Source organism: Protopterus annectens, chromosome 15.part0 (genome assembly GCF_019279795.1).
Source record: "Protopterus annectens isolate FY-2018-M chromosome 15.part0, PAN1.0, whole genome shotgun sequence".
In the NCBI taxonomy this organism is placed as follows: Eukaryota; Metazoa; Chordata; order Ceratodontiformes; family Protopteridae; genus Protopterus; species Protopterus annectens.
Genome location: NC_056749.1, coordinates 478726897 through 478744240, shown reverse-complemented (window position 1 = coordinate 478744240; position 17344 = coordinate 478726897). Strand labels below are relative to the sequence as shown.

The 17344-nt window shown below is 35.7% G+C and overlaps 1 protein-coding gene across 3 annotated transcripts in view; it reads right to left on the bottom strand.

The window, feature by feature from the left end:
- Positions 1–17344, bottom strand: part of COL4A6 (collagen type IV alpha 6 chain) — a 4024271-nt gene that overhangs the window by 133935 nt on the left and 3872992 nt on the right. For all 3 annotated transcript variants that reach the window (XM_044057202.1, XM_044057203.1, XM_044057204.1), the window contains 2 exons: positions 6102–6293; positions 5584–5870 (listed from right to left, as the gene is read on the bottom strand). In XM_044057202.1, the coding sequence (XP_043913137.1) occupies positions 5584–5870; positions 6102–6293 (479 nt within the window). The remainder of the gene's footprint in view (positions 1–5583; positions 5871–6101; positions 6294–17344) is intronic.

The following is a 17344-nucleotide window of genomic DNA, read 5'->3' as shown; positions in this document are numbered from 1 at the left end:
TTAGTCAAAATGCATTATTGTAATAATCTAGCTGAAGCTCTTGAAACAGAATAATGTACTCATCAAGCACCTCACTCCCAATCATATTCCCTGTCCACCCAATCAGCTTAACTTTAGTAACCCTCCCTACTATATATGGGTTGCACAAATACAGGTCCCACCATGGCCACAAAAACAGTCATGCACACAGACAACATCCTAAGATTTTCTGATACAGATAAAAGTAAAGGAAGAATCAATGCAAACTCACCACTTCTCTTCAAACAGCACAAACACAGACATTTCTGCAGGTAATTTTGCAATTTCCGTTACTTCTCATGTGCTACATAATGTTAAGCAGTCTTGATGATCTACAACCATACTACATTAGGTTTAAAAACAAAAATATCAAGTCTACAATTTAAGTGCAGAGTACATACCAAAATAAAAATTCAGCTGCACTCCTTCAAACCAGCATGGCACAAGTGCAGTTTCATTACTGCAAACAGTGCCTCACCTTGCACAATGGGCATATACTTATTCTACTCTACTGACATTCAAAGCACTGGACTGGAAAGTATCTGCTGTCTATATATCTAGATGGAAAAGTACCCAACGTCACTGTAAAAGCATAATGTTATTAAAAGCTATTGGATTTCTTTGTTTTTCTTCTTATGAATAGTTAAGGACATATACAGTGATCAATTAAAAAGTACCTTCAGAACTTTTGCCGCAACAGTACACTGGTTCATAGGTTTATAGGTTCATAGACTAGTACTAGGCTAACTGCTCTTGTGGGCTATTTTAAGCCTAGCCAATTACTCCACGTGAATGAAACCCTGCAACTTCTGCTTGTAAAGTAAATACCTTAACCATTATGCCAACCTCCCCTGCCCCAATTACAAAGGTCAAACTGAACAGATTACAGTGGTTTGGGCACATGTGCAAGAAAACACAACAGGGTTAGAAAATTAGATTTGGGAAAGATGAGAAGCAGGTATGAGAAAACAAGGATGCCCACCCAGCCAAGGAAAGGATGAATGTGTCAGAGAAGACCTGAGGCAGGTGTAAAAGTGACCATGAGTTAAAAGTGGTGACAGCTGGCACAACATCAGATCCCATGTAAAAAATCGAAATTGGGTGCTGATACACATATTTCAGGCTGTAAACACACACACACACACACACACACACACACACACACACACACACACACACACACACACACACACACACACACACACACACACGCACACACACCACACCCTATCAAAAGATCAACTACAAAATTCAAAACAAAAGTTTAATAACAGGTTTTATTTGCTAAATGCATTACATGTCAATTAAACTTCTATGCAATCTAAAGTGAAAGAACAACGTATCACGTCTTCTACTCAAAATTCACAATGCTTAAAAGTTATGCTCACTTGCTAGTACTAAACCACAACTCGCATGTTCAATTTCACAAAGACCTGCAGTTTGTAATGGCGATCAGACTGCTGTTAACACACTTCAAATTGCATAAAAACACAGAAAACAGAGGAAATCTGGCATATGCATTTTGTGTGTGTTGGGTATATCTTGCAAATCCCACTAGAGGTTGAAGAGGACTAGATCACCACTACTATAACCTCACACACTTACTGCACATCCTTAAACACACAAATGTCCAGGAATGAGTGTACATGTAGTCTAAGGCTGCCTGATGTTTACGAGCTTCTATTATAACGTATGACCATCACAACTCAGCCAGCGCACATACAAACAACGAGAGAACAATTCCAAAGCCTCCTAAGCAAACAAAATGTAGGTGCCTATACACATAAAAAGACATAAGTTGACAACACAAGTAAAACATTCTCTTAACTTGTGTTATGTTTCAGTCTAGTAATACAACCCTTGAATTTAAAAAAAAAAACAAGACAAACAGGGCTCAACCTCCAGTTATGTTTAGGTCCGAGCAGAACCACTTCCATACCTTACCACTAAATTTATATTAAAGACTTCATGCATGATTAAAAAAACATAATGGCATATCTAAACATAACATTTCATATTGTTTCAGTCGAAGTGAAGCACCATCAACCTTCCTTTACAGCTCCAACTTCCGATTTGGAAATAAAGTGAGTTAAACAAGAAATACATATACATATAATGCTGCAATAAACACTTAATAACATTTACACTTTAACTGGTGTTTTATTCTGGACATACAGAGATCCCTTACTCCATTACAGATAATGGAATTGCTGCTCTTTTCCATGCAATTTGTTTTACAATTAATTTCTGGTTATAATCCTGATGCTAAAGTAAAACTGGCAAAAAATTTCATTTTAGGAAACCAGGTATACCTGAGTGGTGATGAAATCATGGTATGTTTTAATAAGTTTAAAAACATTCAGTCTTCGCACTTCCCCCAATCCCCACACATCTGTCACGAAGGCACTGATTTGTTGTATCTTCTAACTTCAGTATAAACAAGCACCATGATGATGCCGCTGGATATGCTGGCGATGCGAGATGACATCAGCGTGAATAGAAAAAACATGAAAAAAAAAACAAAAAACAAAAACAAAATCTGGATTTAACTCGGCCACTCAGGAATTTGTGGCACCCTAAAATTTCAACCCCCAAAATGGTAAATACCAAGGAATTCGGTATGGTTGAGAGGTATGCTTACATATGGGAAGATTTCCAAATATTTTTTGAATGTCTGGGCAGAGAACTGAGGAATGGAACTGAAGTCTAGTATTCTTTGGAGATGGACTGCAGCAAAACCAATTCTAGCCCTGAGGATTGTATCAGTTTTATAGTGTTTGGTAGTGGAAGACCAAGTGGCTGCTTCTAAAACAGAATTTCAGTCTAGACCCTTAAGAAAGTTTCTAGAATCACATGATCATAGGAGCTTACTAGGCTAATGACCCTGGGGCCCTTACAAGCCTAGCCAAGAATTTATCCCTAAAAAAAGTCAGCACCTGTCACCCCTGTCAATGAGGGACACAGGTGGAACCCCTGGGACAAATTTGTGGTTTTCCATCCACTCATCCAGGAGGTGCTTTAAGAGGGTCAGCGAGGAACTCTGTTTGACATGTATGGAAAGTCTATTGCAGAGATGGAGCAGCCTCTGGGAGACAAACTTGCCTCTCCAGCAGGTTTTGTTGATGTTTTATATTAAATTTAGGCCTTTTGAGTTGGTAATGTGCAAGGAGTTAGACTTATGGCTATGGAGCATTTCTAGTAGGGCTGGGTCCGATATTGCTTTGTAGGTGAGACACAGAATCACCTCTAAGCAATCTGTAGGATACCGAATAGGGTGATAGTGATTTGAGCCTGTCCACATAGGACAGATGTTGGAGGCCATTGATTCCCTTTGTGAGGTATTTCTTTGGCCTTTCTAGTTGGTGCAAGTGTTTGACGAGGTACATACCAAATGAGGCATTATGCTCAATTATTGGCCTAATGATGGAGGAGTACAGAGAGGTAATAACCTCCTTTTTTCTGGATGCAATCCGCAACAGCCTTTGTAAAATGAGCTTTGACCTGGCTTTGAAAGGAATAGCAAAAGGTGATTTTCCTTGCCCAGGGGCATCCAAAAGTCTGAATGTGACATCTTCTGTCAAAGACTGTATCCTTAACCAAGAATACCTCTTTAAAACAGATCCAATAGCAGCATCTCTAGAAGATGCACCAGTAGCATCATGACTGCATTCAATAGAGTGTCTAGCTAGATGAGTGGCTGTAATGAGCAAAGACAAAAAAAGATGTACTGTCTAACTCAGACATGTCTGACTTGGTCATATTTCCCAGAACGGATAAAAGGTATCTAACCATATAGGTTTAATAGTTAATGGAATGGAAGAAAGCAAAGCAGAAGTGTATACTTTCTTTCTATATGTGTCCATGGTGCTACTGTCTTTGAAATTAGGTAAAGAATTAGAAGATGGAAGCAGCAGACTCTATAGAAATTATTGCTGGGTCTGAAGAAAAATTTTAGTAAACAAGTGTATATGTGTCTGTGACCTTATAAAACCTATACTTTTTTAGATGCTTCAGGATGGGATTCTAGGTTTAAAAATGTTGTGGCAATGGTATTTTGCAAACCCTCTACCACAGGAGGGATTGCAGAAGGCTTGGGGACTTTCATGTATAGCAAGTGATAATTCCTTCTTTGCATATCAGACACTAGTTTTTACTTTCACTGAAAATCCAGCATCATTTTCAAAATTGTGTTCACAAAGGAAAGTTCTTCTAGGGGAGAATCAGGAGACATGGTATTCTCATCTTCTGATGCATAACCCACCGAAGAATGGATCTTGGAGGAATAAGCCACAGATTCCACCTTTGATTCAGAGATGTCCTTTTCAGAAGAAGAGTCCTTATCTCTTTTATGAGAAGAGGAAGAAGCAGGAGAAGAAAAGAACTGAGGGGGTTTTGAAACTTAATTACCTTAAGCCCTTTCAAAAAGTCAAACCACTCTTTCTGTGGATACCTATGAGTAAAAGGAGCAAAAGGAGAATTATGTTTAGTGTTCTGCTTATTTTTCCTGGGGCCATCAGCATAGACATATAGGGGAGGATCTAACCCCTGAAATACCTCAAAAAGGGCACCAAGAACTTCTTCTCAGATTAGGATTTGAGGTATGCCCTTCAGTCCTACAGAGATAATATGCCAGAGTTGCCCTTTTGCAGCTGAACCAGCCATTTGATTGTGAAGAACATGTCAACATGCTGTATCTTATCAGCCTCCAGCAGCGTCATAAAAACAGGAGCAGCAGCTAAAACTGCACAGTCTGAGGGGTCATTAAGTGCAACAGAGACATCTATGTCTGTTTGGATAACAAAAGCTTTGGGCTTTGACTTCTTGAGCTTCTTTCACAGCTGCTGAGAGATGTCTTACTGAGAAGATTGAGTCCATCTTTCTTTGCTCAGTCTCCTTCAGTCTCTGTTTTTCTAGGTAAACGTTAAGGGAAGCTAAACAACTCCTTAAAGTTTTAAGAACAAAGGACTTGTTAATGGAACACTCCTTGTAGGTAGTTGTGGCTAGGTCCCAAGCAGCAAAAAAAAGCACTTTGTATGTGTTTATATTGTGTCTTCCTCTTACAATCACATATACCACTCTTAGCTGAAATGAAAAATAAACTATTCAGTCAAAAGTTGAAGTAAACAGGAAGGTTCCCCATTTGGGATACCTATCTGCCCACTCCCAGTGGAAACGGGCAAAGGCTGTTCATCTGATGGACTGAAGTGAAACCTGAAGTCTTACTGTTTGGGCTGGCAGTAAGAAAGTTCAGTGGATTTCATATGTCTCTTATGCAATGATTCATATTCTCATGCTTGGGTCATACGTCAGATGTACGGCGAGTGAGGAAGGCACCTAAGCCTTGGTATACTGGTTAAACATAAAGAATCCTTGGTAGGATACTACTCATATGTAAGTAATAGTGCAACAATGATCATTGAAGGACATCAGAACCAAGCTGAAAATTATTTTATACTGATTTTGGACATGCTCTGTTAAAACTATAATTTTACTTAAAAAATAAAATATAAAAACAGCATTTATTCAACTGCTACACTGAAATGTAATTCAAAATTTTCTACCTACCATAAGGAAAGAGTAACCAATCCACAAGCTTCGCCAACCGACTGGACAAGATGGGATAGTAATGTCCTGGCTGTGAACAGCAACAGCCTGAGAAGGAGCTTCACAAACAGAACAGCGACTAATGTACTGCCTGATCTCCAACCTCTCCACTGGCATCATAGGAATAGAAGCTGAGGTGGAAAGCCAATAAGATTTATCATTTCTACTTGCATAATAACACACCTCATTGATGTTACAGTAGATGAATGGCATAGTACTAAAGCGAGGTAAACAGGATCCAGCCAGACCTATTGGGAAAAAACATATACATATATATATATATATTAGAAAACATACATAACCAGAGTTACATATCAAAGATGCACTGCATAGCCTCAGTACTTTCACATTTGCCATGAGTGTAAAACGTGAAATATACTGCATGTTTAGTCACTGAACTACAGTTTCTAATTCTGTCAGTGACAACTTTAAAGTAGATTTCTTCCTATGGTAATAAAAACAAAATTGCAATCACTTACCCAGATCTTGATTGTGTGCCTTCTCTTGCCCTTCTACATAGAGTAAACTGTATCCTTCCCACAGCTTGCTCATTCCTAGGGGACACTGTGGGACTTGCTCTGACTGACTGTGCTTCACCAATGTGTAGCCAATACTTGCAGCACGAGCAGGCATTGCTGGACGACCTGCTGGGCCTGGCCTTCCTGGAGGACCTAATAAAAAAAATACACACAAAATTAAAAGAAAATGTTTGGTGGCATGAAATTAAGCATTTTAGGTTTGTTCTGTTAATATTTCATAGACTCTTTATTGATTTATTTGTATGTTTTTTTAGTTTGTTTACCAAATAAGTGGACTAGTCCACACAGCTAATTTAATAAAAAATACATTAAAATCCAATAAACAATTTCTAACCAGAATTAAATATAACAAATTTGAAGATAACATAAGCTTAATTACAGATATAAAAGTTCAACTAGAAAAGAAAAAGCAGCAAATGCACTGTGTGCAAAATTCCGTCTCTGTGTCTTGGGAATTCACCTCTATTCAACGCTCATAACAGTCCACAACACCTTCAATGAAACCAAGTAGAAGTGAACAAAAGTTTATTGTAATGCCAACAAACAAAGAATGGTTAAGCGCTTTCACTTGAATAAAACAAGCTTCCTCAGAAACATAAAATCTATTTTAGAGAAGGGTATCTTTATTAAGAAGACAGAATATATGAAAATTGCAAAATGTGGGGCATGTAAACAATGTCACACTATATTTCAGGGAGACAGTGTGAAATTGGATAATTACAAGCACACTAGAATTAAATTCTGTGGGGCAACTGTACAACTAAAATGGTGGTGTATATTGCCATCTGTAGAACATGTTCAGGATTCTATATAGGTAAGACTCAAAGGAGTTTAAATAAATGTATATAGTCTCACCTTTATAGCATCAGAAGGAAGGATGAAAAAAATGCTTTGTATAAACATATTAAACAATATGGTGACAAACATTATTTTAATTTTGGTATAGTGGACATTGTGCACACCAATAACAGAGGGGGTGACTTTAATAATTTATTATTATATAAAGAATTTTGGTGGCAAATATATACGGATGCTTCCACTATACCAGGTTTAAATGACACTGTATCTGTCAAACCACTATTGGTCTTAAAATGAACTATCTATTAGGTATATTGTTATATGTTTTTAAACATGTTTTGATATGATCTAAATGTAAATGTTTTTGTTAACATTTTTTCAGTTTTTTAACTTTACTTTATCAACACATATTATATGTAACATTGCTTTTAGAAATAATATGAACATTATTTAATATTTTATGAATAGAGAACAATGGTCAAGGATGTGTGTATAGCTTTAACATTTCAAACTGAATTTTGGCGCCAAAAAAGTTATTTAAACAACTGTGATGCAAGCTATGGTGTTCTGAGGAAGCTTGTTTTATTCAAGTGAAAGCGCTTAACCATTCTTTGTTTGTTGGCATTACAATAAACTTTTGTTCACTTCTACTTGGTTTCATTGAAGGTGTTGTGAACTGTTATGAGCGTTGAATAGAGGTAAATTCCCAAGACACAGAGACGGAATTTTGCACACAGTGCATTTGCTGCTTTTTCTTTTCTAGTTGAACTTTTATGGTTGCTGCACTGTTTGCTTCAGTTGAGTTCTGAGTTGGATCTCATGGAGTCTGATCGGGAAACCTCATTGGATTCATTACACAGTCCTGTACACCAGGATTTTCAGTCGGTGAAAGCTGAATTGACTGCACACCAGGATTATCAGTCAGTGAAAGCTGAATTGACTGAACTGAAGGGAGAGGTAAGCAAGCTTACTAATCAACTAAGCAGCTCCTTCCTAGATATTTACAAAGGGAAAAATAACTGCCACAGTTCAGAGGTAGAACATAGCCGTGACAACAAGAACTGTATTACTGATACTGGTCGAGGGAATACTAACTGTGAAGAAGATGTTTTAAGACTGTCTAATTTGTCGACATATTCAACAACCATTGCTAATGGACAGGGTTCCTGTAAAAGTACTTTTATGGCAAACACTGGGAGTACAAACATTATTTCTTTGGATATACCTCCTGTTTCTTTAGCAGGCTCTCAAAGGAGTAGTAGTAAAATTGGTACTCCTGACTTCACATTTGATTTCTCATTTGGTGATGTTAATGAAGAAGCTTATCATATAGGCACTAAGCCTAAAAGAATGAAGTAACATTTCACTTATGGTACTACAGCAAAGGGTTTGGATACAGATGGTACTACAGCAAAGGGTATGGACATTAATATTGACACTGTTGACAATGGTATGATGGACAATATTGATGTTAGTAGGCACAGCAAAAGTAAACATTTGAAACATGTAAATTCAGACCTGTTTAAAACATTTATTGAAAAGAACTGTTATTTTGATACTGATCCGACTGCAGAGATCAGTGACAAAAGACACACTTCAAAGGAGAAGTCTAAAGGTACCTTAAAGGATTTCATATATGATTTGGGTAAAAAGTTGGTTCTAATTAACAGTATTAAACTGGACAATGCCTATCTTTCCAGATGTATAGAGTTAAAGGTAGTCCCGATGGGACTTAGATTTTTTAAATTACCTATGGGTGTGAATATTACTGAAAATGTTAAGTCAGATTTTAATAGTTTATTTGACCAATGTGGTTTTAAGTATATGTCTGTGTTGATGAAATTTAATGACGAGAAGCTGGTTTATTTAATTAAGGAGGTGGAAGAATTAAATACTTTGATTAAAAATGACTTACTTTTTTCATAGTGGGAGAATTTGTACGTCAAACAATTCTCCTATGCTGAATCTAATATTTCAAAAATATATGAACGTAAGATGAAAAAACTATATAGGGACTTGGACCAATACAAAAGAGGTACAGCATATTTATGGGAAAAAGATCATAGTAAGTACCCTAAGTATGTGAGGGGGGATCAAAAGACAGGAATTGTAAATACATACAAACAATCTAGTTCTGATGGAAATGCTAATGATTTTTTATACGGAGAACACAAGGGGAGGGAGAGAAAGTGGACGAGGGGTTACAGAAGAGATTCTCACTACCATCCATATCCAAGGACCCCACGTTAAATTCTGGTTCAGTTGTTACTGAGACAATAGGTGAGTCCAGTAATAATAATGTAGGCATCCTACAGGATGGTGTTACTTACACCTATAGGAACTTTAATATATACAACTATACTAACTATATTTTAAATACTGGACACTTTGATTTACTATCTAAGGGGATTAAATTTATTCCCACTAAGAGATTCAATCTAGTGGACTGTATTTGTGAAATAAAAAGATATGTGAGAAAGCTTAACCTGGCTATTTTATTTAAAGATAAAAAAACAGTGGGTGACATTTCTCATGCTGAGCCGTTCATTCCAGTAGTAAAAAAAAAAAGTACATATATACCCCCCATGCACCCCACCATTTCTATCTTTGTTAAAGTAGTGACTAAACAGATTTACAAGTTGGATAGACAAATCGATGGACATCAGATCAGTTCCAATTTAACAAAAGAAGAGAGCAGGGTACTACAGGAATTAAGATGTGCTAGTAACATCAGAATCATGAAACCAGATAAGGGGGGGGGGGTGCAGTCATCTATGATAGTTTTTTCTACACTTGTAAGATACATGAAATACTACACAATTCTGGAAATTATTCTGTGTTGTCCTTGAATGAGATCAATATAGGGTATAGAAAAATAGACACATGTATTGAAGAATACTTACTAGATAACAGGATCAATAATGACATCTATACTTATATTAAGGTTGAACATCCTGTATTAGCTTCTATAGTGGGTATTCCTAAAATTCACAAGAATATAGATGAACCGCCCTTTAGACCCATTATATCAGGGAGTAGGTCTAAGACGTTTAATATAGATAATGTTATTGACACCTATTTGAAACATATATACGCCACTATTCCACATATAGCTAAGGACTCATGGGATTTTCTGAAACAGTATCCTATTTACCTATCCAGTTCAGATCTGATATTTGTGACTATTGATGTCATAGATTTATTTTCTTGTATACCAAAAGAAGATGGTCTATCAGCTTTTGCTACGAGTATAAGAAAACATACAGATATCCAATGGGACACCATCTGTCTTTTTACGGATATGTTGTCCCTGGTTCTCAAACATAATTACATTATATTTGAGGGAGAATATTACAAGCAGACCAAAGGCGTAGCTATGGGAGCAGCTTGTGCTCCCATATACGCCAACTTGGTCATGCTTGAATGGGAAGAGAGGACTATTTTAGATAGTCACTTTATGACATACATAAAATATTACGTCAGATACCTTGATGACATATATTTGATTTGGGATGGTGGAGAACAACAGCTAGCATTATTTTTACAATACATCAATAGTAGCAGTAATTTTTTAAAATGTACCTCCTCTAGCAGTCACGAAGGTGTGGCTTATTTAGACACATTTGTGTCAAAAACAGGGGATGAGTTTAAATCCAAAATTCATAGAAAGAACACTTTTTTGAATAGTTATTTGGAATATTCTAGCTACCATCCGAAGAAACAATTCACGAATATATATAAGGGTCAGCTTATTAGAGCAGTTAGGATGACCTCACGGTATGAGGACATGTTGGATGAGGTGAAATTTATTACGTCCTTATTATTTAAAGACAGAGGCTATGACGTTAGAGTTATGGAAAATGTAAGTAATTATGTTGTGAGGAAATGGGGTAACCAGTACAAGCCTTTGTTGGGTGAAAAATATAGGACAGCTATTGTTTCGCCTGTGGATACATGAAGTCAAACTTGCATTTTTGGTAAATCTTGCATTTTGGAATTTGGCATATATTCAGGTAAAGTTAAGAAGATTCTAATGAACAACTGGTATATAATATCTGCTGATCAAGATTTAGCACCCACATTAGGTGAATGCCCAAGGTTTGTTTATAAGGTAGGGGCCAACATAAAATCTATTTTAGAGAAGGGTATCTTTATTAAGAAGACAGAATATATGAAAACTGCAAAATGTGGGGCATGTAAACAATGTCACACTATATTTCAGGGAGACAGTGTGAAATTGGATAATTACAAACACTAGAATTAAATTCTGTGATGGCAACTGTACAACTAAAATGGTGGTGTATATTGCCATCTGTAGAACATGTTCAGGATTCTATATAGGTAAGACTCAAAGGAGTTTAAATAGCGTATATACTCTCACCTTTATAGCATCAGAAGGAAGGATGAAAAAAATGCTTTGTATAAACATACTAAACAATATGGTGACAAACATTATTTTAATTTTGGTATAGTGAACATTGTGCACACCAATAACAGAGGGGGTGACTTTAATAATTTATTATTATAGAAAGAATTTTGGTGGCAAATATATACGGATGCTTCCACTATACCAGGTTTAAATGACACTGTATCTGTCAAACCACTATTGGTCTTAAAATGAACTATCTATTAGGTATATTGTTATATGTTTTTAAACATGTTTTGATATGATCTAAATGTAAATGTTTTTGTCAACATTTTTTTCAGTTTTTTAACTTTACTTTATCAACACATATATGTAACATTGCTTTTAGAAATAATATGAATATTATTTAATATTTTATGAATAGAGAACAATGGTCAAGGATGTGTGTATAGCTTTTAAATTTCAAACTGAATTTGGCGCCAAAAAGTTATTTAAACAACTGTGATGCAAGCTATGGTGTTCTGAGGAAACTTGTTTTATTCAGGTGAAGCGGCAACCATTCTTTGTTTGTTGGCATTACAATAAACTTTTGTTCACTTCTACTTGGTTTCATTAAAGGTGTTGTGGACTGTTATGAGCGTTGAATAGAGGTGAATTCCCAAGACACAGAGACGGAATTTTGCACACAGTGCATTTGCTGCTTTTTCTTTTCTAGTTGAACTTTTATGGTTGCTCCACTGTTTGCTTCAGTTGAGTTCTTAATTACAGATATGAAAAAAAATACATCAGCACAGCAATTTAAAAGTAACACTCCCAGGAATCAATCAAATAACCAAAAAGTACATAAGTATAATGTGATTCTAAATATGTTTACCATGGTCAAACAATAAGATAGCCAATGAAAGGTTATAATTTAACATAACTTGCAAGAAACAGAAACCAGTAAAACTTAAAACAGGCTCCACGAAGTAAAAAAGTCCACTTTATTCACCACTGTTGTAACACGACATACAAACGATTGAGAAATACATAAATAAAAAAATAAAAAAATATATACTAAGCGCTTTCACCCCCTCTGTTTGTAGGGCATCTTCAGAGTACAAAACTATTACGTTGTGCTGCAGTTTAAATAATTGTCAGTTGTTCTAATCAACATAACTAATTGAAAAATTAGTGGATTATTTAAATAATTAGTATTAATACTAAACTTTAGTAAGTAAATCTGTCACAAAAACTCTGAACATTTTAAAGAAACCTATCTAGAACTTTAAAATAATCCAATTTCCCAATTTAATTTTTATATAAAATAATAAAGTAACTTTCCTAGGAAAAATGTGTATGAAAATTATACTTGTTGACATCAATATAAATATAAATATATATAAATAAGTTAAGCCCCAAAAATGCATAGATGTATAAATAAAAATTGATGCTAAAATATAAATATGAATGAAATTGTAGCTATAATATATATGTGCAGTTTAAACCTAACTATGTATATAAATAAATACTAAATATATGTTAACTACTTATACCACACTAAACTATAAAAAACATTTTAAATGTTTTAAAAACATTTTATTAATGTAACAATTGTTCTTTATAGAGCAGTGTTCTGTACCTGTGAGGAAGCTATACATTGTGTATTAAATTATATACAAAGAGATCTCCCATTTTTAGAATACTTGAAATAGAGATACACCCATTCAGACCAGGTGAGAATGTATCTGCATTTCCAGCACCTAAGCTGCCACAAACATTCTTTTGTCAAAAGTAAATTGTCATAATCACTCCTTTCTCATATTGTTGATTTGGAATGGGTCTATAACAAAAATACAAATCTCTTAAATTGCTAATACATTTAGTACTGTGGACATATAAAGCATTAGTTGTCTTTTTTGTTCCTAATGTCCTGTTATGTTCTAATATTTTATCTTTTAACCTTCTATTTGTTTTCCAGCGTAATAAGCTGCACAGAAATACATGTTGCTAAATAGATAACTCTTTTAGTGTTACACTTGACATAACCGGGACATTGTATTGACCTACCATATCCCTGAACCATAGTGTAAGGACCATCGTTAATGAATTTACAACTTCTGCAAAACCCACACTTACTCATTTTAGATATACAAAATGTTTTGTTATGTTAATTACTAATAATTCCCTTTAAGTTTTTTCCTCTACTGTAGGTAATCTTGGGGTTGCCCCCTAAAATTTCCTTAAATTCAAGATTATTAGAAAAAACACATGACCAAGTATCGTGTAGTACCCTTACTATGGTGTTGGATACTTGATTGAATGGTAAAATAAATCTATCGTTAAACCCAACAATTTTGTCTGTAACTTTGTTGATATTGTTGTCTTTCAATAACTCATGTTTAATAATAGGTTTAAAAGTGTTCTTTCTTTTGTTTACCACTTCATGTTTAATAGTATTAATGAAGTCCAAAGGATAACCTTATATCAAAGCATGGAACCACAATTACTCATTTCCTTTGCAAAGTTTGTGTCTCCTCACTGATGATCATTGACAACCTTATCATATGGCCTTTCATAAATTCTTTTTCTGAAAATGTGGGTCACAACTGTACAACTAAAATGGTGGTGTATATTGCCATCTGTAGAACATGTTCAGGATTCTATATAGGTAAGACTCAAAGGAGTTTAAATAAATGTATATAGTCTCACCTTTATAGCATCAGAAGGAAGGATGAAAAAAATGCTTTGTATAAACATATTAAACAATATGGTGACAAACATTATTTTAATTTTGGTATAGTGGACATTGTGCACACCAATAACAGAGGGGGTGACTTTAATAATTTATTATTATATAAAGAATTTTGGTGGCAAATATATACGGATGCTTCCACTATACCAGGTTTAAATGACACTGTAGCTGTCAAACCACTATTGGTCTTAAAATGAACTATCTATTAGGTATATTGTTATATGTTTTTAAACATGTTTTGATATGATCTAAATGTAAATGTTTTTGTTAACATTTTTTCAGTTTTTTAACTTCACTTTATCAACACATATTATATGTAACATTGCTTTTAGAAATAATATGAACATTATTTAATATTTTATGAATAGAGAACAATGGTCAAGGATGTGTGTATAGCTTTAAAATTTCAAACTGAATTTTGGCGCCAAAAAAGTTATTTAAACAACTGTGATGCAAGCTATGGTGTTCTGAGGAAGCTTGTTTTATTCAAGTGAAAGCGCTTAACCATTCTTTGTTTGTTGGCATTACAATAAACTTTTGTTCACTTCTACTTGGTTTCATTGAAGGTGTTGTGAACTGTTATGAGCGTTGAATAGAGGTAAATTCCCAAGACACAGAGACTGAATTTTGCACACAGTGCATTTGCTGCTTTTTCTTTTCTAGTTGAACTTTTATGGTTGCTGCACTGTTTGCTTCAGTTGAGTTCTGAGTTGGGTCTCATGGAGTCTGATCGGGAAACCTCATTGGATTCATTACACAGTCCTGTACACCAGGAATTTCAGTCGGTGAAAGCTGAATTGACTGCACACCAGGATTATCAATCAGTGAAAGCTGAATTGACTGAACTGAAGGGAGAGGTAAGCAAGCTTACTAATCAATTAAGCAGCTCCTTCCTAGATATTTACAAAGGGAAAAATAACTGCCACAGTTCAGAGGTAGAACATAGCCGTGACAACAAGAACTGTATTACTGATACTGGTCGAGGGAATACTAACTGTGAAGAAGACGTTTTAAGACTGTCTAATTTGTCGACATATTCAACAACCATTGCTAATGGACAGGGTTCCTGTAAAAGTACTGTTATGGCAAACACTGGGAGTACAAACATTATTTCTTTGGATATACCTCCTGTTTCTTTAGCAGGCTCTCAAAGGAGTAGTAGTAAAATTGGTACTCCTGACTTCACATTTGATTTCTCATTTGGTGATGTTAATGAAGAAGCTTACCGTATAGGCACTAAGCCTAAAAGAATGAAGTAACATTTCACTTATGGTACTACAGCAAAGGGTTTGGATACAGATGGTACTACAGCAAAGGGTATGGACATTAATATTGACACTGTTGACAATGGTATGATGGACAATATTGATGTTAGTAGGCACAGCAAAAGTAAACATTTGAAACATGTAAATTCAGACCTGTTTAAAACATTTATTGAAAAGAACTGTTATTTTGATACTGATCCGACTGCAGAGATTAGTGACAAAAGACACACTTCAAAGGAGAAGTCTAAAGGTACCTTAAAGGATTTCATATATGATTTGGGTAAAAAGTTGGTTCTAATTAACAGTATTAAACTGGACAATGCCTATCTTTCCAGATGTATAGAGTTAAAGGTAGTCCCGATGGGACTTAGATTTTTTAAATTACCTATGGGTGTGAATATTACTGAAAATGTTAAGTCAGATTTTAATAGTTTATTTGACCAATGTGGTTTTAAGTATATGTCTGTGTTGATGAAATTTAATGATGAGAAGCTGGTTTATTTAATTAAGGAGGTGGAAGAATTAAATACTTTGATTAAAAATGACTTACTTTTTTCATAGTGGGAGAATTTGTACGTCAAACAATTCTCCTATGCTGAATCTAATATTTCAAAAATATATGAACGTAAGATGAAAAAACTATATAGGGACTTGGACCAATACAAAAGAGGTACAGCATATTTATGGGAAAAAGATCATAGTAAGTACCCTAAGTATGTGAGGGGGGATCAAAAGACAGGAATTGTAAATACATACAAACAATCTAGTTCTGATGGAAATGCTAATGATTTTTTATACGGAGAACACAAGGGGAGGGAGAGAAAGTGGACGAGGGGTTACAGAAGAGATTCTCACTACCATCCATATCCAAGGACCCCACGTTAAATTCTGGTTCAGTTGTTACTGAGACAATAGGTGAGTCCAGTAATAATAATGTAGGCATCCTACAGGATGGTGTTACTTACACCTATAGGAACTTTAATATATACAACTATACTGCCGCTGAATCACTTACAAACACCTTCTACCAGCACCTGCAGGACTGCATGGATAAGGCAATCCCAAACAAAACAAAGACTCTTAGTACCAAAGGCAAGCATCCAGTCTGGTGGATCCCAGCCATAAACAAACTCTACAATAAAAGGAGGAAGCTACTACAAGATAGAGCAAAATCCTTAAACGGTAAGACACCCTTGATCACTATAAGTAAAAAACTAAGAGCTCTCATAAAATCATCCAAAGCAAATTTCGAGAGAAAAATAGCTAAAGACTCAAAAGACAATCATAAGGCCTTCTTTAGCTATGTTAGAAACCTAGGAGGAAACTCCCAGATATGCTCAGAACTAGTTCAAATGATGTGAAGATTACTGATCCTACAGACATTGCCAACATACTGGCTGACAGGTTCAGTGCAAACTTCTCCCCTCCCTCCCCCCCAAAAGGAGAGACATTGCCAACAGACATTGCCAACATACTGGCTGACAGGTTCAGTGCAAACTTCTCCCTCCCCCAAAAGGAGAGATATCTATACCAAACGATTGCAGCCCCCAAACATCTCCAGCGCCCAAGTGAGAACTGCTCTCTCCAAAGCAAAAAACACAGCATTCATGGGACCTGATGGTGTCCCCGGCTGTGTGCTCCACGAACTCAATGAGGAATTAAACCCACAGCTAGGACAGCTGTTTAATCAAAGTCTTACCTCTGGATACGCACTCCAGGAGTGGCGACTGCAACTGTGGTCCCACTTCACAAAGGCGGTGCCTCCACCGACCCTGGAAATTACCGGCCCATTAGCTTGACAAGCCTTATCTGCAAAGCCATGGAGAGGATCATAATGGACCTCATAAATAAAGACACAGGGAATTTGCAGACTTTGGATCCAACCCAGTTTGGCTTTGTCAAAGGCAGATCATGCCTTTTAAACTTGGTTGACTTCTTCGAAACAGTCACCAAAGCCATTGACGAGGGAAAGGCAGTCCATACAGCCTACCTCGATCTGGCCTAGGCCTTTGATACAATA